The sequence below is a fragment of the Perna viridis genome, chromosome 11 (genome assembly GCF_037379345.1).
Source record: "Perna viridis isolate PV_CMFRI_1.1 ecotype Kerala chromosome 11, ASM3737934v1, whole genome shotgun sequence".
Classification (NCBI taxonomy): Eukaryota; Metazoa; Mollusca; class Bivalvia; order Mytilida; family Mytilidae; genus Perna; species Perna viridis.
Window position 1 is genome coordinate 19,357,050 of NC_142455.1, and position 25,163 is coordinate 19,382,212.

The following is a 25,163-nucleotide window of genomic DNA, read 5'->3' on the forward strand; positions in this document are numbered from 1 at the left end:
ACACAAAAAAACCCATAAGTGGCTTAAAATTTGCAACAAAGTCAGTTATAGTGAATTTCAGCTGGTGACGTTTATGGTCTCACTAACCACTTCTGACGTTCCCATTACTTTACATGTTAAACTTGACATTTTCGAAGTTTCACTGTGAATTCCCAGGACAAATGGGACCTTAATATGGCATACCAATACGAAGCTTTAAAAAAGAGGATATTCATACTGGTGTATAAATGGTACGGTCATAGTCTAAATTTTTCACCAAATTACCTTGAAGACAAAATACTCAGAAAACCACATGTTTTCATTCACCAAAAAATGGCAGCATGGGGCAACTTACAGAGTCATGTCAGCAGTATTCATACGCACTAGTTAAAAATAATGCATATATTCTAAAAATAGACTCTCTAAGCTTTAATTTGATAGCAATATCTATTAATAGAATGAAATAAAACACTCATAATAAATAGACTTACAATTACTTTGTTTTTGGTACTACATAGGGGGGTGGCCAATTGACCCGGAAGTGGTTAGTGAGACCATAACACTTTGTTAGAGTTATTGCCCTTGAAAGGCAAAAAATTATGTTTTTATCAAATTCCAGCCATTGAATGTCTTGAAAACTAAAATAGATAGAATGAAACTTTCAGTTGATGAAATGATTCTAATGATGTGACCTTGAAAAATAAAACAGGTGAGCAATTCAGGATCCTGGGAATCTATTTTTTTTTAAATAGCAAACATTGTGTAATGTTCAGATAGACAGTAAATTTTTGTAAATCATTTTAACTAATATTATACATATATGGATGTTGAACTAGAATGGTATCAGAATTTATCACCCAGACAAAATGGTTTTCTCTAAAACCTTGTTTTGAGGCTTGAAAAATTCAAATAACAACCTAGCTAGTTGAACGACATGTGTCTGTTCCATGGTTATGCAGCCACAAAAGAGAATACTATTACTGTATTCATCAAATGTAAATGACCCGTGTAAAATAAGTATATCGGATTAAACGGCAATTTTAGAAAAAATTCTCATTCTATTTTTAGAAAATGGAAAGGATAATCTACCAATTTATTTCCATAACAGCCATGAATAAGGATTTTTATTTTTTGTTATGTGAAATTGTTATCCTAAGAAATAATTTTGGCCAAGCAGGACAAAAAAAATATCCAGTAATTCTGCTATCCTAAATTAATCATGTGTAATTCTTTTATTGCATTTGTCTTGTCTGTCTGTGTGTCTGTCTGTCCTTCCTTTGATTGTCTGTTTGATTAGCTCAGCATGTCAGACTGGCACAAAGCAGGGTCAGATTGAATGGCTCATCATGTTAGACTAGTTCAAAGAAGGGTCTGTTTGATTGGTCAATGGTTCTTTTCCTGAAATGTAAGAAATATCTCCTATAGGACTTTCCAGCACAATCAATCGACCAACCTGTACTGAGCACATCCTTACTTGATTTATGTGGCTTTACTGATAGATATGTTTTGGTTATGAGTTTAGATTTGGTTTGTTTTTCGTCAAGGCAAGGTAAAAGCACTTAGTTGCAAATTTACTTGTTTATATATTTTTTACTAACTATTGTTCAAAATTAAGATAAACTTTAATAGTAGTATCAAGGCAGATGTTGCCCTTTGATTACAAAATATGAATGTGATGGCTATGGTACTGTTGAGCAGTATGTTTATAGCCTTGAGTTGTTGTTTTTATTTACATTTAGACAATTTATTTATTTTATGATATGCATGTCAGAATATATCAGAGGATATAGGAGATGCTTGAGTAAACTTATGCCTTTTTTGGGTGAGTGGTAATAATAGAAAAGAAAGTGAAAACAAAGAATTTGTCCAAAAAGCAATAACCCTGTCTAATAGTAAAAAAAGAAAATAAAACAACCACAGGCATTTCAATAACTTTCAAGAATGATGAGTCAGCCTACAAAAACCTAAAACAACAAATAATCATAGGGTTCTAAATCACTCAACGATAGTGGATCCAAAGTTTTAGGTAAGTGGGGGTGGGGGGGGGGGGGCAAAAAAATTCTGAACAGGATCACCGATGAGAATCAAGAAATCATACTAAATAACTAATTTTATATTGAATCATACTTTCTGAGTGTTTTTCATGATTTAACAAACACAATTTTTCAAAATTTAAAAAAATTGCAATTTTCAATTTTCTAAGGGGTCAGAGCCCTGGATCCCCTGGATCGGCCAATGCACAAGATAAACAAAGGCTAGAAATTCATGACTTGGGACAGGTGCCAAGAATGTGGTTAAACTGAACTAGTTAGAAAGTTTCATTTTCCCCAGGCATTTTTAATTTGGGTGATTAGATTGCAATAAACAAAAATGAGTCTTTGTTTTGAAGGTGCTTGACATTTTTAATACGACCCTGAAATTTTTTTTTAGGTTTCAATGGTATCTCCCTGTCTTTGTTTGCATTGTTTTTTGTCTGTTACTTTTTTTTCAATTTACAATAACTTAAGTAAAACTTATCAGATCATTTTAAAATTTTGAAAACTCAATAAAAAACAAAAAAAAATAATGTTACCAAGCCAGGTGAGGGGTTCAGGCTCATTTAGAGCCTCTTGTTATATTTTTGGTCTGATTTTTCTTTTTTATTTGATTTCTCATGAAAATACCTGCCTGCTTTATAAAATCGGATTACAGATATCTCTTACAGTTTTTGAGTATAAGAGACCAAACTGTGTCACACTAAAAAAATCTTTTTTTGAGATGTGTGTTTTTTATTGGATTTTTATGATTTTTTTATCAGTTTTATATCTCTTACTTTTTTGAAGTTACTTTTTTGAAGTTAAATGGATTGTGATCAGCACCATTTAAGCAGAACTTTTTCCCCTTTATTTTAATTCAAATTTTTTGCCCAAACCATTTGTTGTGTCCATAATTAAACGTAAGTTGATACCCTGTGCTTAAGTGTGTCAAAACCTAATTATGTGTTCACAATTTCCTCTAGTGAACAGTTCAACATTCTGCAGTCATATCATGCTGCGTTCTGCAAGGCTCTTTGTTGTCATGTCATGTATTAAAATAAACTAGTTCAGTGAATTCATATTTTTATCATTCTACCTTTTGACCCAATTTTAAATATGAACAGGAAGAGATATTGCAGGACTGCTTGTAAAAGATATAAATATCCTTGCTGTTGTAATACAATATAGTTGATCATCATTTTACATGGTGGTTAACATTGAAAAAATCTCATAACTACCCATTATTCATTTCAAGCAATTTGTTGCCCATTTCAATAGCCATTTTATTATTTTTGTTATTGTCCCCTGCAACTCATCTGTCCGTCCGTCTGGGTTTTCCACACTTTTTTTTGTAATGCTCTTACCAAATAAGAAGTCATAACCTTCCAAATTAATCCAAGTCTGACCATTGTGGTATAGAATATTGTGAAAAAATATCATAGGCCTTACAGATTAAGATCGACTTTGGTTATGGTTGAAAGATTTTTACAGTAGTTACGACCCTTGGACTTAGAAAATTTCAGTGAATTTAAAGTTTTCCGCACTTTTTTTTGGAATGCTTTTACCAATTTATGTAATAAATTACTTTTTTGTATTACATAATTTAGCAAAACATCATTCTTTAAAAAAATATTTATATATAGCCTTGTTCAGTGTTATTGTAACATTACATTGACACTGATAAAGAAGGCAATTTGTTGGTTGAAATGTATCTTTTTATGTGGGGGACATTGGAACACTGTTCTTTTATTTTTTAACAACCATGTTATAATTGCAGATGTTTTTATTAAAGCTGTTGAAATATTTTTTATCTATGAGGAAATAAACTTATCATGGTTGAAGCTGGTTTTTATATGACCCCAAAAATTTTGCAGTCGTATATTGGTTTGGCACTGTCATCATTGTTGTCTTCCATAAACACTTGGTTTACATGTAATAATTTGAAAATTAGTCGGTTGAACTTTATGAAGTTTTATAACAAGGTTCTAAACCACAAAAAAAAGGTTGATTTTGTGGGTTATGGCCCAAAGTGTTTTAGAATTAGAGGCCTAAAACAAGTGTTCATAGAATTTAACTACTGTGAAAGTACTATTGTTCCTGGGGTACCAATTGCAATTTTCTTGGTTTTTGTCAAACCATGAAATTTGGTTTCCAGCAAAGAGTACATTTCCATTGAAGTGTATACTGAAAACTTCAAAACCACAAATTCAAGAATCCACAAACTTGTGTTTCTTCCCAGATCCATGAAAATTGGGATCCAGGAATTAAAGTACTTTCATAGTATATAGCCACGACTCAGGTAAAAACAAAAGAATGCCTTTGATATTTATTCACAATATTCTATACGACAATGGTCAGACAGATTAATTTGGGGGGTTATGACATGAACCTTGTAGAAATTTGGGGCCAAAAAGGGTTCAGAAACAAGAATTTTCCTTATGTCTATATAATAACGAATTTAAGTGAATGAATCTCATACAAATTTAACTACAAGGTGCAATACCACAAAAAGAAGACTAGGATTGATTTTTTGGGTTTTAACTTGAGTCAAGTGAAAATAAGGGGTCATAAACAAGTTTTTTTCCCTGATTTCTGGACGATAACTTAAGTGAAATTGAATGGATCACTATGAAATTGTTCCACAAGGTGCCATATCCCCTCCTGAAGTTTGGGATGTATTTTGCATGTTTTGGCTGGAATAATTTAGGAGCAAGGGCCAAAAAGTGACTTTGTAGGTTCTGGTAAAATTTTTGAACTTCCGTCAAATATGAATGGTGTGTCCATACTTTTCCCAATTGTTCAGGATTCAACCCCCTGTTCGTATCATAATGGGCCTAGCAAGACACTTATTTTCAAATGTGCCTCACAAGAATTGAAGTTAATTTAATTTGACAGAAAAAAGTATGTTAGTCAATCCGTGTACATGGAATTAAATCTTAATTAAACTTTAAATCCATGTGGTAATGTCCCAAATACCCCAGCCTGAATTTATATTAATTGGAAAAGGTATGATCGTTGATTTCAGTCAAAGTGTAATTGGTTCTTAAGTTTTGTGTCTTGGTGCATTTGGTTAATTGATTGGTGGCATTTTGTATCATATCTCTTGATAAATATCAAATCTTTACATCAATCTTAAATTAACTGCCTCAGTGAATTTTAATTAATTATTAGTTACTTATATATAACTGTTGATCAAACATCCTAGATATTGACCTTTGTTTCAGCTGATCCCATTCTTGATGCATGGAAAGGAGCCAGAAAGTTTGCGATCTCACCACACCGATCTGTGTTCAGTGTAACAAAAGCAGAGTACTCAGAGAAAGGAGGAGAATATCTGAAAGAACACTCTCTGTCAAATAAATACTATCCAACTCCTTATGTAATAAAGCAAGAGAAATGATTATGAGTTTGCTTGTTACAAGCCCTTCTTGGGGAAATCAAGGGAACCAGATGGTAATGAAAAAAAAAACTTAATTGAGGGACAACTACTAGTCGAAAAAAAAAAAAAAAAAATAGACACACACAATGAAGAACACACCCTAAAAAAAAACAAAAAACAAAAAAAAACCTTGGATCATGGACAAGGTGCACTGGTAGGGTAAGCATCCTCTCATTTCTAGAAACACTTATTGAGTTGCTTATAAAATGTCGAGCAGGGAAAATCCAATTGATCAAAAGCATCTGCATGTCCTTCATTTTTATATATTATATTTCACATCAAGGAAATCATTTTCTTAAACTGATTTTTGTAAATGTAAATGCAAATAAATTTTTTGACAGGTGTAAAAAAAAGGTGAAATGTAACAAAATTGTGTTTTTATTATATGGTATACTGTATTATAACTGAGAAACTTCTTCAGTGTTTTGGTACAAAATTTGTCTATTGAAAGGAAACCTTTTTTTTTCAAAGTTTTTTTTTTTATTTTTGATTTCTGAGGATACACAGAACAAAATCTGAATGAACACTGTTTCATATCTGTAACAGCATGTAATGTAGTTTATAGAATAATAGACCAACTCAGATGTTTGTTATAAGAAAAGGATTGTAAGTGCAGTGAATTGTTAACGTTTGGAGGGAGGGAGGATAAGGAAAAACAGAGAAAAATAAACAGAAAAAGCAAAGAAGATGAAAAATGATGAGACTATAATGAAATCTTGATTGAAAAGATCTCAAGGTCATAGGGTCATACAACCATAGATATATTGAGACGTATGGTGTTTCTGGAGGTTCTTACTCTTTCCAAATTTGGAACAATTGTACGCAGAAGACGGGACACAATCGATAGCGTTGTCAAAGAATATGACAGGTGAGATTAAGTCCAAATATATTTCCCAGGTATAAACAAATACAAATACTTTATTGGGACAAACTCATAAAGGAAATATGGTTATGACCCAGTTACAACATATATGTAATATAGACAACGGGATATAAAATATTACAAACTGATCTTTGTTTCAACTTAATTATGGATTAATAAACTCACAAATGTCAGCAAAAATTATGAAACATCAAATTTAAGGCCAGTTCAGAGACTTCATAATCCAATTGCCAAAAACATGGATAAAATTAAAACTGAGACAATCTACACACATATGCAATAGAATAAAATACAGTAACATACAAAAACTGAGGAGAAGGAACAAAAGACAGAACACAAAAAACTAAAGTTTTTCCAATTCATGGTAGCTGGGAGTGACATCAGGTGTTTCAGAAGGGTAAGTACATTGTAGTCTCTAAAAAATCATTTATTTAGATTTCATCTACAGAAAATACTTGATTTTGGATAAAATTACAATATTTGGACATAAAGTTGGTAGGTCACTTTCAGCTTTGACATTGATATAAATTTCTTTTAATTCTTTAAATGTTTGAGATTTAAATTACAGATATTTCTATTAAAAAAAGTTTTCTTTTCTTTCATCAAGATTTATTTTGGGGAAAATGTTCTCAGTGATTTAATAGAAAAATAATCTTTATTTGTACTTGTTTTTATATCAAGTTTACCTTAACTTCAGAAGTATTTTCAGCTACTTTTTATTATTTCAGTTATTCCATAAGTAATATTCTTAATAAATATCAGTCAGGAGATGATTTATGTATATATATTGTTAAAAAAAAAACCACACACACACACACCTAAGGCCAAATAAAATTATACCTCTGTTTCCTGTTATAATTCGTGTAAAATGGATAGATCAGTTTGTCAGGATTTTATTTTACTTTCTTATTTTTATAGAAAACAACTTCAAAAAACATCTTATTAACCAACCAGACTGCGTGGAAGCCGAAGCTCTAATGTTACTCAAAAGTATAGTGTTGTGTAGACCAGAAGAAGCACCATTTCAGGCATTTGTCCGGTTGGTTTTTTCTCCACAATGAATCATAATGAATCACCTTTACATTAAAACAGATTAGGCAGTGTCTGAATCTTATACGGACTGGTACTTTAAGGCTAAAAACCACTAATTCCACTTCCCATAGGCTTCTATGCTAATTTCACAATATTCAATGGCTTCTCTGGACTTTACCTTAACTTTAACCTGCAGAGGACTATATATCAGCATGATTCTACATATGTCAGCTCACAATCTTCAGAATGGCATGTGGAGTTAGCAGACTTGCAATGCAGTACTGGTCACCGGAAGTGAAGGGTCTATAAATAGCATGGGAAATCCCAGTGTTTTCACAAGATAGCGGTATATTTAAAAATCATTATGGAGTTTAGGCTTTACATCACAAGAAGCAAAATGCACCTATAAAATGTACAGAAATATTTTTCCTTTCAGAAACTGTTTAAATTTTTTAAATAAGATGAGAACTTTTTTCACAGCACTATGAGGAACAGGGGTAATTTCTGCATAGGACTATTTTTGCGTACGTTCCGAATGCTCATTGGTTGAATTGGTGGTCTGTAACCTAAAGGGTCACTTTTTGTCTTAGAAAAAATAAATAACTATACAGGTATCTTCCTACACACATACTGAATGCATTTGCAAAGTTTCAGTGAAATGTGACAAGCACTTTTTTAAATATTTGATTTTTAAATATAGGGTAACCAAGTTGCACGAGCAAAAAAGTGACAATATTCTACCATACTTAAATGCATTAAATATTTGCAAAGAACTTTTTCTGACTTTTCAAATAAAAAAAATCAATCACAACTTGTTTTTTAACAATATTAATAAAGAGATAGATTTAAAAGTAATCATTTTCTGAGAAATTGGTCTATTTTTAAAAATTTATTTCTGACATGCCTCCCCCTTTTTCTTGATCACATGTCAAAAATCCTAAATCTTTAAATTTTCACAAAAGGTGATATATTTGGCCTTAAATTTGTAAATACAGTGTTTTCACATTAAAACATGACCAGTAAAGGGCACCTAAAGCAAAAAAAGTACTCAATAATGGATTTTCCATGTTGCCATAGGGGAATGCTTATATGGCCTTAACCGCAGTAATGAAAGTGAGTTTTTCCTCATTTCTAACCTAATTTTTGCTCAAATCTACACAAAACTTGATTTCAAGTGCTTATTACCACCATATTTAGGTAAATATAGCCCTCAAAATTTAATATTTGATATTTTTACTAAATTTTCTACACTTTTTACAAGATAGGACATAAAAATCAGCCAAAAAGACCAATTTTCCATAATTTGGACCTATAACTTAAAAAAATGCATATTTTGAAGGATTTTTGTAGTGTATTCCTCTCATGGCAAAGTTAACAAGATCTTCAAGTAGTTTAAAGCTATTTCAAGAAACTTTTCATTTTGCCATGGCTTCAGCTTAAGGCTAAAAACCACTAATTCCACTTCCCATAGGCTTCTATGCTAATTTCACAATATTCAATGGCTTCTCTGGACTTTACCTTAATATATTTAAAAATCATTATGGAGATTAGGCTTCACATCACAAGAAGCAAAATGCACCTATAAAATGTACAGAAATGTTTTTCCTTTCAGAAACTGTTTAAATTTTTTAAATAAGATGAGAACTTTTTCACAGCACTATGAGGAACAGGGGTAATTTCTGCGTAGGACAATTTTTGCGTACGTTCCCAATGCTCATTGGTTGAATTGGTGGTCTGTAACCTAAATGAAATCATTGTTCAAACATTCCTGTAAATCATGTAAGAAAATCAATAATCAACGTTCTCGCTGTAAGCCATACAATAAATTCCTCAGTTACGAGGTCAAAATGTAGAACTCTTATCGGGGTCATTAGTTAGCACATGAAATGTCCGGTGAAAAGGTGGAACATTGTCTTGCTCTGTTTAAGTGCCAAAAGGTGGAATGTTTAAGTAGGAGATTTATATGATGTCAGGGTTTAGTATATATCAAGCCGGAAATAATTTCTCTTAGCATTATCTCGGTGCATATAAGACAGATTGAAGTGTTTTAGAATCCGTTAGAAATTAAGGTAAGACACACGGACCATTTTTTTCTAAATAAATTTTCTTTTTCGTGAAATTATTGTATATTGGTAATATAATATACCATTGTAGTGACAGATTTTAAATTTTTCATTCCAATCTCTTAAAAGAATTTAAAAAGAAAAGCTGTTTGAACTGGATTCCAAATTTTTTTTATATTTCAAATTGATTCATTACATAAAGCTGTCCAGCGTTTGGCATTTGCTTGCACAATTTTGTTCTTTTCACTTACATGAACACAAAGTTAACAACTGAACATTATATATTAAAACGCAGTCAATTTTTTTCAAGAACAAATGTCTCTGACTGATTCATTAATTTGATTAAAATTCATATTTTTGTAAGTTTCTGGGTCCATTCATTGAAATTTATCTCAAAAGTAATTGTAGTTATGTAAATAGAAACACTGGTCAATTACATATGTAAATGCATAATCAAGGGAACCAAGGTTATAGCAGTAATCAAAATAATGTAATCCAGGGACAAAGACCAGACATGGAAAACAGACATACTCAACAAAGAATATGAAGTAACTAAAATAATGCATACAAAGTAACAAAAATAAATGAGCAACTCAGACTCCACTAAAAACTGGGAGCATGGACCAAGTGCACTGGTAGGGTAAGCGTCCTCTGCTTTTCTAGAAACACCCGCCAAGGTGCTCATAAATAGTCAAGTCCGGGGTAGACAAAAGAGGAAAGGAAAACTACGACTGTTTTCATGGCGCAGATGGATACACCATAACGATCAACGAGTTCATGATGACAACCATAAAACTTCTGTAGCGATGACTTCTATCTTGTAGCAACATAACTCTGTTTCAGAAACTTATTTGTTAGAATTCTAGCGTGATACAAAAAGTGTGTAGTTTCGGCAAGCTATGGCATTATGTATGAGTTGTGATATGAACACTCCATACACATGTGTGTCTGTAAAATGATTATATAACCTTAGAACTACTAATGTTGGGGAAAAAAACCTAAAAAGTAATTTGTTAAACAAATGAAACTTGAATCATTAATAATGTGCTTATGATTCTTGTAAAATATTGAATTTATTCAGTACTTAATGTGAAGGTTTTCTGCTTCAAATCTGGACTACTTGTAAGTAAACAAAAAGGGTAGTGTACACACATTTTGTTGATTTGAAAATTATTATCAAACTGTTAGATATTGTTTTAAAACAGATAAAAAACTATGATTTTTTTTTTAATGTGCCTGACAATGTTATAATAGGATAATTGATAAAAGAATTGGAAAAAAGTATTTTACTTGTAAAATATGGAAAATTTAATTCACTAGGAATTTTTTTTAAAGCATACCAATATGATTAATTCAAACCAAATATTGCGTCATTTTTGAATATTCTAAGCCTTTCTTGATATGTCCTTATATTTTATATAACATGTTGGAGAACACATGTTTAAGACATATTTATTAAGTCCTATTTATTGACCGTACTTATTAAAGTGTTCTTCAACTAGTTTTTTTCCCCAATAAGTAGATGAGAATAGAAGTTCAAACAATCTTAGAAAGACTTTAAATAACACTCTATATGCTGAATATTAACCATGCTTTTAAAGCAACTTTTGAAATTGATATAGCATTAAATAAAAGCTGGTCAACTGTGAAGTGTTACAGTTTTAAACCAGGTGACATTTGTCAGTCCTCCTATTTAGTTGTTATAGAAGGTTTACATTAAAGACCAACCCAATCTTTATTCCACTGACATTTAATTAATTAACAGTCCGACTAAGTCCATCTTATTGACTTAACGATCAATATTTGTTACATTGGAAAGATTTTCTGTAATTTCATACATGTACATAGTATAATGTTATAAGGTATGTAATATTATGTTAGTCTTTATTACAATGTTTTAATATCGGAAACTCTTTGAAATTGGCATTTATCAATTTGACTATTGGTAGCGTAAATATCTTAACGAAACTCTGCAGTACAAAATTGTTCCACATTTTATGTACATGTATGGTCTACAGGGACAACATATTGATGTTAAGGTGGAAGACAGCTATTTTTCTGTAAAAGTTTACATGTGTAAAACATTGTCCTGTTAAAATCAGTCATACTACAATAACTGTCAATCTAATTAGACTGAATAACGGCAGTGAATCTACTACTTGTAGTCTGAATATGTCCCCTAAATGAAAAGAAATATTCAGGCAATATTGACTGGCCTGAATATGGTTTTCTAGTTGCTTTATAATGGTTCAGTCTGTAACATCAATAATTTATCCATAGCTTTATAGGAAAGTGTCGACGTCCACAAACTACAATAATGACATTAGAGGCAATATTCAAAGGCATGAAATGACCAAGTTCATATTACGAGAATAAATTTAGGATCTTCTTTAGAAAGCCAGCAACCATTTGAAAACTCCCCACCAATGAAATCAATATGGTTGCTGTCTAAATAAGGTTTTCACGTAAGCATCAAAGTAACTTGGATTGATTTCATTCTGTTTCAAATGAAAGCTTGATAGGCTTTGGTTAAATTGAATATGTTACAAACATATGACTGATTTCTAGAATTATGTCCCTTACCCTAGGTCAACCTCCCTAAATGATTTTTAAAATATTGGCTAGTCATGCAGACATAACTAACACAGCCCCTTAGCCATGATAGCATGATTAATTTCCTTAATAGGGGTTACTTTCTTCAATATTTTTTTTATATTTTTCAAAAATCCAAAATGTATTAAAATTTAAATAAAACACTTTGATGATCACATCTCATAAAATTAAATAATTTAACATTGTCATGCAAATATAAGTGTATTTGTTGTTTGTAGATTGTGAAATTCTACAGTAGCTGCAGCTAGGGAGTAAGATTACTGATGCTACATAAATATTTACACATCTGAATTGGTCGACTTGTATTTACATATCTAGAGGCATTCAAGTAGAAAGTAGAAAAATCTCTCTAAAAAAGAAGGAATTTGAAAATTTAAAAGTTTAAATTGTTATTAATTCAAAAGGAAAGTTGAATAATTTACTAATTTTTAATGTGCTACAATATACAAGTTATACATGTACTAAGCATGGTGTTAATTGATTGTGCATGTATATAGAAGCACCAATTCTCTCCAGAGAATTATCAGCTTTACCAGCAGTCAGAAAGCATTACAGTAAGAGCAAATTTAGTATTGGTAAAGAAAAAAGACCTTAATATTACACAAAAATTGTCAACACAAACCATAGATCTCATTCGCATTTCGAACCAAAATGTCAACTGCAACTTTCAACAAGGACATAGTGATACATGTGAATGGTGATTCAGGAAAGGGTCATGCAAATGGTGATTTTGGAAAGGAGCAAAATGGTGAAACATATCCTAGCAAACAAACAAATGATACTAAAACAAAAAAGGAAGTAAAAAAAGATATGAAGAAAATTGGAGCTCGTGAGTTGGTAAGTAAACTCAGGTTGAGGATTTTTGGTATTTTACTATACATATTTTACAGGATTTTAAATTGGCTGATTCCAAAACACAATTTTTATAAGGATAGTTTTGAAGAGATTTCTAATAATTCTCTGCAATTAGCAAATATCTTTTTATTTTAATATTTTGACATTCATGACATTTAAAAAATAATTTTGTCAAATCTTCGACTCAAAATAATTTTCTAAGAAGCAGCTATTTGGTATTTATAGGGTTTAGGATCAATATTTTCATTGTAGCTATACTGTAATTTAGCCCCATTTATAAGATCTTATATTCAAAGGAAAATTACAACAAATGTTTTCCATGTTTTTAAAACACATGAAAAACAAATGTTTGTCATATATTTTTCCTATATATTGGACCATCATGAACATATATTTCAAACTAACAAATTAATTCATGAAAAAGTAGTTTAGTGTAAGTTTTTGTAAGGATCAGGAAAAATGGGAAAAATCAGAGCATGCATGTCAAAACCCCACCAATCTGACAATATAACTTAATTCAAAGATGCTTTTGTTATTTGAAAAGACCATTATTTGATTTCTGCATTACTGGATTTGCTCAGAATTATTTCAATAGAATGTTTGAAAATTGAGGTTTTCGACAGAGTTATTTGCCCTTGAAATGTTAATTTTCAGTGCACTTCAATGATACTATATCTCAATTTACCAATATAATATGGAAAATTTTGTCTGTTTTCTTTGATTCTCTTGGTGCATCTAGTCAAATTAAACTTTCATAATGGTGGTTTTTTTTCATACCTTGTTTCATCCACTGCCTGATTCTTATAGAGACTGACACTTAAATAAATTATATAGTCATTTTATTTTTTCAATATGATTTCATACATCAAAAGATTATTTCAAGAACAAATTTTTCATGTATTTTTAAAAAGCACAAAGGGATACATGTATGTTACCATATTCTGGTCCTAAAACATTGGTTCCATACATATGAAAACATACACAGGCAAATGTGCCACACATGAGAATCAGATGGTTTGCATCATATGATTATCATATGAATCCAGCATCATATGATAATCATATATTTCAGTTAACATATGTTAATCGCATGGTTATCATTTGATAATCACATGTATTTCACAAACACATGATTATCACATGTTTTCAAGCCCATATTATCATATGAGAATCATATGATAATCATATGACTACCACATGTCAAATATCATATGATGGTCATATGATTACCATATGGTTATCATATGAATCGGTTATCATATGAATCGAGCACCATCTGATTATCATATGTGGCACATATGGCTGTGTATGTTGCATAACATTATACACCACCTGTGTTTATATATTTCAGTTTAAGTATGCCACAGGGTTTGACCGAGTGATTTTATTCCTGGGAGTTATATTTTCAATGACAGCAGGCCTGGGTATGCCATTGAATCTCTTTGTGTATGGTTCCGTTGCTACAGATCTTATTATGTATGACAGGTATTACACACTTGAGCTTATTCCTAAGTAATTTGGTATCATACAGGTTTGGCGAAATATATTCTATATCCGTGTGACCCAATGGCATATGTTTTGACTTTTCCTCGTATATGTTCAACAAGAAAATATGAAAATTTCAGTTGGACCTAATGGGATTTTTTAGTCAGATGCATTTCACTATCACTGATTATCTTTCAGTGTTTATAGTACATGTCTTATTAAAATCAAGCAAAATGAAAAAAAAAATCTGAACCATGAATGTCAAAAACTCACTTATATGACAAAATTGTTTCATTCAAGGTAATCTTCTCTATTTGAAAACTCTGCATTACCGGATATGCTTGAAAATTTGTCTTCAGGAATGTTAGCAAATTGAGGATTTTTATAAAGTTATTTGACCATGAATTGGTTATTTGTAGTGCATTTCTATGAAATTACGAAAATAATATGGAAAATCTTGCTTTTATTCCTTTATTCTGATGGCACAGATAGTCCAATTACACTGTCAAAGTGGTGAGATAATTCTCAGGTGCCTAAGATATCCTGTGAGAAAGCCAGTATCAAAAACCAATAGCCTAATATTCTGCATCTGTGTCTTCTTACAGAGACTGTCACTTATGTATGCCAAACTTCAAAAAATGTATTTTTCATGTTTCCTTACCTACAAGTTTATTGATCAACAGCAAATGTATAGTAACATGAGGTTATAAAATGTACTCTTTTATTTATTGGATCTGTATTTTATTCATGGACCATGGGTAAAGGATTGAAGACAGTCATTTTTGGTGAGGCAATGCTGAGGCTCACCTCAACTATTCAAGGTCAAACACAACTAGCCAAAGGACATGATATAAAACTAATATTTCAAATGTATTTTATGTGACTGGTTAATAGGATCAACTCTTGTATGATACAGTCCACTTACTCACCTTATAAATTTCTGCAATATAATATTGTATGGACTTTTACTTTCTGAATAATGTCCTGCTGTGTTTTGAAACAGCACTTGGAAGATGATAACAATCTCTTGCTCTATTATTCAACTAGTAGGCCACTTCTAGTTAATTGCTTGGTTATTCTTCTTTTGTTTTAACACTTAAGGGGCAGTAAAGGATCATATTTTTTCCCAGGAAAATTCCAAAACTATGATTTTTAATAAATCTAAATATTACCCTGTACAGTATGTTAAATTTCCATTGGCCAACTCGCCATGGGCAAGTTCTAATTTTTTAATGTTAAATCTCCACTGGCAAACTCGTCATTGGCAAGTTCTAATTTTTTAGTACTTGTCTTTGGCAAGTGATTATTTCTTGACTACTGTGAATGTATTTAATTCATGGATACCAATTTTCGTGGATTACGGAAGAAACACAAGTTTGTAGATTCTTGAATTCGTGGTTTTGAGGTTTTCAATTAAAACATCAATGGGAATCTCCTTTTGTGTTGGGAACTAAATTTTGTGGTTTACCTGATGAAATGTATTACTTTCTTTCCTTTTTTTTGCATTTCTGATGAAGGAAGATCACAAAGCTACAATTACGATGCAATCAGTTTTGTTTTGCATTTTACCCTTTGACCTTAAAGACGCTCTCCCATGGAAATCCAAGTCACTGAATTAGGCCAAATACAGATAACTTAGTATCGAAAATTGAAATTGCATGCCATGTGTTATTTTCTGAATGAAATGTAGAAAATTATAAGTAAAAAGAACAAATTTTACTGTGTCGCTTTCTTTTTTTAAAGATAGTACCTGTTTTATTGACGTGATCAGAAGTTTTCAACTTTCAGGGGAAAAAAACTAATAAAAAATGATAAAAATAAAGAAAATTGCATTTTTTAAGGGAAAAAACGTGATATTTGGTTACTAATTGCATGTTACATGAGATTTTCTCAGTTGTGATGAGTAAATAGATGATATTAATAGATTGATGGAATGATGTTTGCTTTAACTGCCAGATCATAAATAGCTGTTGAAATTAAAATTCCCTTTGCCTGATAAGTACAACTTACAGTACTTTTACATGACTTTTTTTTTCTTCATAAGAATAGAAGTAATTTTTAAATGGGTTTAATGTTGTTATTCAACATTTTTTTTTATCAAATTCTGTACAAGTGTCCTTGAGCACGAAAGTGTTTGATTCTGTAAATTAATTGACCTGATAAAGAATCACTTTAAAATGTCAATGTGGAGTCATGCAATGTCAGCATGGTACATCTAATGTCACTGTGGAGTCATGCAATGTCAGCATGGTACATCTAATGTCAATGTTGAGTCATGCAATGTCAGCATGGTACATCTAATGTCACTGTGGAGTCATGCAATGTCAGCATGGTACATCTAATGTCAATGTGGAGTCATGCAATGTCAGCATGGTAATCTAATGTCAATGTGGAGTTATGCAATGTCTGTGTGGTATGTCTATTTTAGACTAAAAAGCACACTTAGACCTAAATAAAAAATCTCTTAGATTCTCATCCCCTCCTAACCTGATTTTTTCAACCCCTCAAGAAATTGTATTTTGATTTTTTGACCAATTTAAGTCAATTACTTTCAATTTGACAGCATTTTTTCACTATTACTGATAGAAAATAAAAAAAATCACCCTCTAGTTCAAATTTTTACAATGTTGGATGAGAACCTAGGAATATTTTAGTGTGGCCTTACGTAAACTTGTAAACAGAATGTTAATCTTTGGTTCTGATATTTCATCATTTATAAAAATTTTGTTGGTTTTAAGTTCAACAAATAGAATAACAAGACACAGAAAGTATATTGTTACTTATATATATAGACAGAAAAGTGTAAAAGGTTGAATGTACAAAAAAAGTTGAACATGCCATTACTTGTAAGTGTAGTTTAGACCATGAATTGAAATTTAATTTCAATGTGAATAATCCATTGCAAAAAATAAATATCTTTATCCTAAAATAAAAATACTTTCACAGCACTGTGACAATATGAAAAGGTCAAGTATGGAAATACAGTAAAATCTGTTTAAATCAAACCCTGAATAATCTGTAACCCTGTCTAAACCAGACAATTTTAAACATCCTTTTTATCAATGTATTATGCAGTCAAGTCAATGTAAGAAAATGTCACAAGAGGAAAATGTTATGACGATAGGTTGGGAGAAAGTCTAACAGTGAAATTACCAAAATATAACCCAACTCAACAAGTGGATGGTACTGTAATCATATTAACTTTTGCAGTTGCTATTGATCATGGATTCTCTCAAGTGAACATATTGGCGGGTATCAATTTTGGCAGTTTCAACAAATATTGAGCATTATATAAGTGTTAAAAATTAATTTTGCGAGTACTTTTTTTCACAGTTTTTGGCCTACCACAAAAATAGTGAAAATTAGTAATGTTTATAGTATAGTCTGTCCTTCTGTCTGTCTGTCCAAATCTTTGTTGCAATCATCTCGACTCCCATTGCACAGATTACTTTCAAATTTGGTATGTGTCTTTATATGGATTGGGTATATGATGTAAAGAATTGCTCTCTGATATCAACTTCTTGTTTTGCCGTTTTTCACTATATGGATTAATAGAGAACATTTTCTTCACAAAAATCTTGGCTCCCAATGAATGGATTTATTTCACATTTGGTGTATGGCTTTATATAGCTTGGGCATATGTGCTCCTGGTCTATGCTCCCAGTTTTTAGTGGAGTCCGAGTTGCTCATTTACTTTTGTTACTTTGTATGTATGATTTTAGTTACTTTATGTTCTTTGTTGTGTATGTCTGTTTTCCATGTCTGGTCTTTGTCCCTGGATTACATTCTTTTGATACCGCTATAACCTTGGTTCCCTTGATTACTCTTTTGTACCGGTAAACAATTTTGGTTGCTCTCCTATATTAATTTCCTGTATGAGTGGGCTATTCATAACAAGGCAATGCATGCTACTTTATGTTCATTTTATAGTTACTCTTGGTAGGTTTGAGGGAACACTTAAAACTAAAAAAAATCATACTACCTGAACAACAAACTTTTCCTTTGACTGATTGTTTTTACTTTATTTTTACAGTATACAAAATATGACTGCGCCGTCCAAATATGCGGAAGTCTATGACAATGTACGAAGCAAAGCCTTTTGGTTCTGCATGATAGGAGTAGGTGTATTGATCTTTGCTTTCCTCTCCGTCACATTTTTCACAGTTGCTGCAGAACGCCAGATGAGGACAATTCGAAAGTTGTTTTTTGAGTCTGTAATGAGACAAGAGATCAGTTGGTTTGATACACATGAAAACGGTGAACTGGCTTCAAGGTTTTCTGAGTAAGTATATACCTTAATCTATAATTTGTTGGTTTGATACACATGAAAACAGGGAACTGGCTTTAAGGTTTCTGGGTAAGTATATACCTCATTCTAATTAAAATTAGCTCTTGTAATTGTATTTACTGGATACCTGCTAGTATGCCCTAAACAAATTATAAGAGCTGGTTTTAATTAGATTGTTATGCACATTTCATCAGTTGCAGGGGTTGGGAAATCAGGGGGTCATAACCCATTTGCCCCTCCTGACAGAAAATGGCCCCTGCACATACAAAAAATTAATATGATTTGTTTTATTTTGATTATCTTTGAATAAACATAAAAATGACGCCTTCTTACAATTATAACCCTAACCCTAACCCTAACCCTAGCCCTAACCCTAACCCTGACCCTAACCCTAACCCTAACCCTAACCCTAACCCTAGCCCTGACCCTGACCCTAACCCTAACCCTAACCCTAACCCTAACCCTAACCCTGACCCTAACCCTAACCCTAACCTTAACCTTAAGGTTCCCTAACCCTAGCCCTAGCCCTGACCCTGACCCTAACCCTAACCCTAACCCTAACCCTAACCCTAACCCTAGCCCTAGCCCTAGCCCTGACCCTGACCCTAAGCCTAACCCTGACCCTGACCCTGACCCTGACCCTAACCCTAACCAAACCATAACCCTAACCCTAACCCTAGCCCTGACCCTGACCCTAACCCTAACCCTAACCCTAACCCTAACCCTAACCCTAACCCTGACCCTAACCCTAACCCTAACCCTAACTATACTGTGAAATTACTTTTATTTGTGGGTACTAATTTACATGGTTTAGGTAAAAAACATCAGTTTGTAGAGTCTTGAATAATTCCATCTTACAAATGCATGGCAATTTTCTTTTTCATTGGGATCCAAACTTCATGGTTTACCAAACCCATGAAAAGCAAGAACATTGGTTATCTAGGAACAATGATACTTTCACGATATTCCCTGTAAATGTTGTGGCAAATCTCCATAAGACAGGTTCACTGTTGACAAAATTATTATATCATGATCTTGACTCTAAATCATTGCATTTTTAATATTTGAATATTTGAAATAAGCACTATAAATAAAATTCAGTCTGTGCTCCCTGGCAATACAAGTTATAGAATTAAAATATAATTTACTTTACATATTTGTCTACCTTATGTTTGGTATAAATGTAGATCATTTTGTCTGTCTGTTTATCACACTTTTGTATTCTCATTTCTTTCTAAATCTAAACCAGAAATGAATTTTAATTTTATGCTATTGAGCATGTGTATTTTTTAATGAAAAAAGTGGAGCAAGGGTATCCTTATCTTGCACATATTTTAGTTTTATTATGGAAGAGGTCAAATTGTTTTAGTTCAGTGTGCGGTACTTATATTTGCGGGAACAAATGTCATGTATTTTTTTTTTCTTCAGGGACATGTATGTTATAGAAGATGGTATTGGAGATAAAGTAGCTACTATGATACAGTGGACAACATCATTCATAGCAGCTTATGTATTAGCATTCATAAGTGGATGGAAGCTAGCACTAGCATCTGCAGCCTTTTGTCCAATTATTATCATGTTTGGAGCCTTTATGACTAAAGTAAGTATTCTTGAAATATGAGGGTTGATTTGTAGTACAGTGAAAACTGTTTAAACATAACCACCTTTGAACTTATGAACTTTATTGTACTGTGCCTCCTCTTTAACCATACAACTTAATTTGACTTAGGATATTCTTAGCACAAAGTAGTGTGCAACATGGTATTGATAGTTATTTTACAATATAGAGCTATAAAAGGTTAAAAAAAAAAAAATTGAGATTTTTTTTCTTTTTTTTGGAATTTTTTTGAAGTGAGCCCAATAAAAACCTTGCAAGCAATATAACTAACTATCAGTACCTAACTGGTGAGAAACTAGGTGAAAAAAATTGATACTTGTGAATATAGTCACTTAGCATAATCCATGAAAATTAGCAACCACCAAAAATTAATATCTGTACAGCAATCACAAAACCTTTTTATTAATTCATGACATGCATGTGCTATATTGACTTTTGCAGTCATTGAGGTCTATAGCCCAGAGAGAAGCCCAGAGTTATGCCAAGGCTGGAGCTGTTGCTGAGGAGGTGTTTGTGTCAATCAGGACTGTCATGGCATTCAATGGACAGGGCAAAGAATGTAATAGGTCTGTAAAGATCAACATTATATCGTGTAGCTGGTAATTTTCGTGGGTGTTAATTTTTGCGTATTTTGATGGTCTGTCTTAAAGTGCCAAAATAAATTCCACAAAATATTTACTCTGGGCTTACGTATTTTGTACACCACTAAGCATCTGCCAAAATAATTATGCTTTTTTGCTTAAAGATCGCCAAATTTTATACCTGCTAATGAAAACCAGCCATATAGTACTGTATAGTGATTGGTTAGATATCAACCATACCATAGTTTGTCAGCTAAAACTTGGGAAACTTTCATTTTAAAATTGAAATTTGAGATGGGTTTTGGCATTTCATCTCTGTTCAACTCCCATATTCCTGTTAGCCAAACATCTTCATGATGTTCATGTGAATGTTGATGGGAGCATCAGGGTTCAATGGAAGGACACTATGTCCTATCCGTCCTGATATTGTAGTACTCTTTTCTAATAAAACACAATTAGTGTTCCCTGCAGCTTTTGAAAATGCATGATAATCCAGGTGAAAAAAAAAACACTCTGACATCTGAAAGGCAAATTTGAAGGTATGCTACACAAGAATAAAAATATGTTTTTAGGAATAATTACAGAAAAAAGCTGGGTTGGTCAAAACCATTAGAATATGTAGGGCACTTGAACTCACCCAAAACCATCTGTATAGAACACTAACATTTCCTTTTTTATCTTTATATTTACAGGTATAATGATAACTTAGTTGATGCCAACAAAGAGAGTGCTAGGAAAGGTATAGTTTCAGGACTGGGCCAGTCCACCTTCTGGTTCTTTGTTTATTCAGCATTTGCTGTTGCATTTTGGTATGGGATGTACCTGACAAGGACTGGTGAACTTAAAGGCTTTGAACCAGGGGAGACTTTAACTGTAAGTTTAAAACTTTTATTTTTAAGATTCTTCAGAATTGTGAAATTTTCAGAGCAGTTTTTTCTTGATATTTCCATGGTAACTTGTGATGCAAATGTAGAACTCTCCTGATTATTTTCTTTGATCATTATAACATTTGAGGAACAGTGCCTGAACTGATTTGTACAACTATTTGACAGATTGAAGACCAATTATTGACTGATAGCTGACTGATTAGGAACGCATCCATAACATATTACTAGTCACCCAAATTTGTGTAAAATGGAAAAATAATCGATCAGCAGTCACATACAAGGAATGACTAGTTTTATAGGTCTGTTTGATTGGTCAATTATTAATAATGGATCACAATTATAATTGCACAGATCTATTTAGGTACCATACTAAGCAGTACATATATAGCATTTAATAGGTTAAGCAAAATTGCAGACTGAAATTAAGCAATGATTTTTTTTGATACATAGAATTTTTTTTTCCATTACAGGTATTTATGGGAGTAATGATGGGGGCAATGGCCCTTGGTCAAGCCTTTCCCACATTAGAGGTAATTGGCAGTGCTAGAGGGGCGGCTCAAAAGGTGTATGAAATTATTGACCAGAAATCCAGCATTGATTTCTCTTCTAAGGAAGGGAAGAAACTTGATATTGTGCAAGGAAACATAACATTTTCTAATCTTCACTTCACTTATCCTGCTAGACCAGATGTCAAGGTATACTGCCTAAGCATTTATTGTGGGGTTCGGATTTAATGGTTTTCTATTTTTTTTTAAAAACCAGGCAATTTGATTTTAAATGAAACCCTTTTTTACTTAAATAATTATGTTAATCAAATGCAGGAGTTTTAAATGGCCCAATAGAATGGATGTACACAAATAATTTAGTAAAAACTTTCACAATTCTTATAGCTTATTAACAGTACAATCTGATGAAGTAACAAATTGCTTCAGTTTTCAACACCAGTTAATAGATTGTGTTGTTTTTTTTTGGTTTATTTCTTTCCTCTAGTACTTGGTGCTTTTTTAATCATTCCAGTGGGTTCTTTTATTTATTGGTTATACTTGTCTATATTTAACACTACCAACGTTTTGATTCTGTTATGGAACTTGAGTTTTAATTGATTCAGATTCACTTTTGGACATGAAGCATTTTTGTTTTTTTTCTGTGCTTATCAATTTGATGCTTGCAATAAATGACCATTTTTCAGATATTGAAGGGATTGACATTAGAAGTAAAAAAGGGTCAAACTGTTGCTCTAGTTGGATCCAGTGGATGTGGGAAGAGTACAGGGATACAATTATTACAGAGGTTTTACGACCTAGAAAATGGACAGGTAATATCTGATTTTTTTTGGCTTTCCAGCTTCACATTTGTACATTTAAATGTGATACACACTGGACTATCAACAATCAATGATTACTATGTTACTAATATTATGATAATCATTGATTTTTGATAGTTCAGTGTGAATCATATTTTTATCTACAATAAGAAATCAAATTAATCTCTAATCACTTTGAGCATGGAAGTATAATATCTAGATATTATACTTCCATGCTTTCAGTAATTGATGTAACTTGATGGTAATGTGGCTCGGATAAGTACTTTTCATTGATTTTATGGTTAGGTCAAAACATGAACCCATACCTGTACATGCCCCCTTTATCAAGGGGGCAGACTCCTACAAAATCAATGAAAAATTTTGAATTTCACACATGGAAATGTAGGATTTGTAGTAATTTTTTAATTAAAATTATTATATGCTAAATATTTGAATTTTTACATCAAAAATTTGCTTTAAGTACAGTTTTCCCTCATAAGAAATGGTGTCAGTTGGGGAGAATATCCGAAATGATGTCAGTGGGGGAGTATATCTGGCATGAACTGTTCCAAAGGTTTTACAGGTATGCCTGTCTCATCTTACCACATCTCCTATCTCCTATTTTATATTAGTTTACAAAACTTGATTTCCATGGTCTGCTTTTAAATCACAGATTTTGCTTGATGGTGTGAACATTAAAGAATTGAACGTGAAGTGGTTACGAGAACAGATAGGAGTGGTTAGCCAGGAACCAGTTCTGTTTGCCACTACAATAGCAGAGAATATTAAATATGGTAAAATGGATGTCACCCAAGCAGAGATAGAAAATGCTGCCAAGATGGCTAATGCCCATGAGTTTATCAAACAACTACCAGAGGTTTGTATGCCATTTTGACTGTTGAAAAGTAAACAAAAAATATTTTGCAAATGAATTGTGATGGAATAGACATATTTACACTTGTGGATGCCACTGTGGATAATAATATATTTTCCTGTTGTTCCCATAATGAAGTATCCTTTAAGTGAAAGAGCAACAATGTCATAATGTAAAATTTAATTGCTTTTCGAATGTCAAAAGGTCATTTGAATTAAATTCTGGGGTCAGCTGGAGCAAAGTTTGTGACAAGTGTGAATTCATGTACTACTGCATTACTATATAAAACTTGTATTCTATATACAGAATATAACATTGTGGCTAGTAGAGATTGAAAATCATTGCATTTTTTTTTAATTGGTCGCATTGATTTGTAATTGTGATTTGCATTCAATTCTTGGCATGGGGGAATCAAAACTTCTTATTCTAAAGTACTTAAATTTGTTTTAGGGTTATGAAACATTAGTAGGGAATCGTGGTGCTCAGCTGAGTGGAGGTCAGAAACAAAGAGTAGCTATAGCAAGGGCGTTAGTGAGAAATCCTAAGATTTTACTGCTGGACGAGGCCACTTCAGCCCTCGACAATGAAAGTGAAGGAATTGTACAAAAAGCTCTTGAAAAGGTACACAATGTAGATTGTATTAGATTGAAAGAATGTTGCCCTGCTCTTCAATTTAAAATGTTTCGTAGTTAATGAAAAAAAATTCCCTTATATTATCTTTGAAAAATACATTCTTGTAAATAAAAAAATTTTAAAATGAAGTAATTTTTTTGTTGGAGATAACTGATGAATGGCAAAGAAATAAAGGTGTGGTCAAAAGTGAAAAACTCAAAATCGACATTTTATAAAACTTGTGTCCTAGGAATATTCAAATACATGAACAAATTTGTTATTAAAGGCACTAAAAAGAAAACCTAAAGGAAGAAAAATATAAATTTTGTGTCCTAGAAATAAATTAAAATACATGAACAATTTGGTTTTTTTTTAAGGCACAAAAATGAAAAACTCATAATAAAGAGTCCTAGAGTCCTAGAAATAAATAGAAATGTATGTACAATTTGTTTTTTTTTTAAGGCACAAGAAGGAAGAACCACTATTGTAATTGCCCACAGATTGTCAACAATTAGGAATGCTGATATTATTTACGCAATATCAGAAGGTGTAGTGGCTGAGAGTGGTACACATAGTGAACTGATGTCAAAGAAAGGGTTGTATCATCAGCTTGTTACATTACAGGTATATATTGTA

At 32.1% G+C, this 25,163-nt stretch overlaps 2 protein-coding genes across 6 annotated transcripts in view; both read left to right on the forward strand.

Annotated features, from left to right (window-relative positions):
• Nucleotides 1–5,395, forward strand: part of LOC148603239 (actin-related protein 5-like) — a 35,541-nt gene extending 30,146 nt beyond the window's left edge. For all 3 annotated transcript variants that reach the window (XM_088551947.1, XM_088551944.1, XM_088551946.1), the window contains one exon: nt 5,219–5,395. In XM_088551947.1, the coding sequence (XP_088408073.1) occupies nt 5,219–5,394 (176 nt within the window). In that variant the 3' untranslated portion in view covers nt 5,395. The remainder of the gene's footprint in view (nt 1–5,218) is intronic.
• A 3,840-nt stretch (nt 5,396–9,235) lies between these two features.
• LOC148603240 (ATP-dependent translocase ABCB1-like) overlaps nt 9,236–25,163 on the forward strand; it is a 34,733-nt gene continuing 18,805 nt past the window's right edge. Inside the window, exons 1-12 of one of the 3 annotated variants that reach the window (XM_088551948.1) lie at nt 9,236–9,417; nt 12,243–12,861; nt 14,231–14,364; nt 18,398–18,646; nt 20,081–20,252; nt 20,712–20,836; nt 21,544–21,724; nt 22,209–22,433; nt 22,928–23,053; nt 23,715–23,918; nt 24,366–24,536; nt 24,990–25,151. In XM_088551948.1, the coding sequence (XP_088408074.1) occupies nt 12,676–12,861; nt 14,231–14,364; nt 18,398–18,646; nt 20,081–20,252; nt 20,712–20,836; nt 21,544–21,724; nt 22,209–22,433; nt 22,928–23,053; nt 23,715–23,918; nt 24,366–24,536; nt 24,990–25,151 (1,935 nt within the window). In that variant the 5' untranslated portion in view covers nt 9,236–9,417; nt 12,243–12,675. Of the gene's footprint in view, nt 9,418–11,119; nt 11,274–12,242; nt 12,862–14,230; nt 14,365–18,397; nt 18,647–20,080; nt 20,253–20,711; nt 20,837–21,543; nt 21,725–22,208; nt 22,434–22,927; nt 23,054–23,714; nt 23,919–24,365; nt 24,537–24,989; nt 25,152–25,163 lie in introns of those variants that run through there. The other 2 variants (XM_088551950.1, XM_088551949.1) reach the window with 2 other exon arrangements.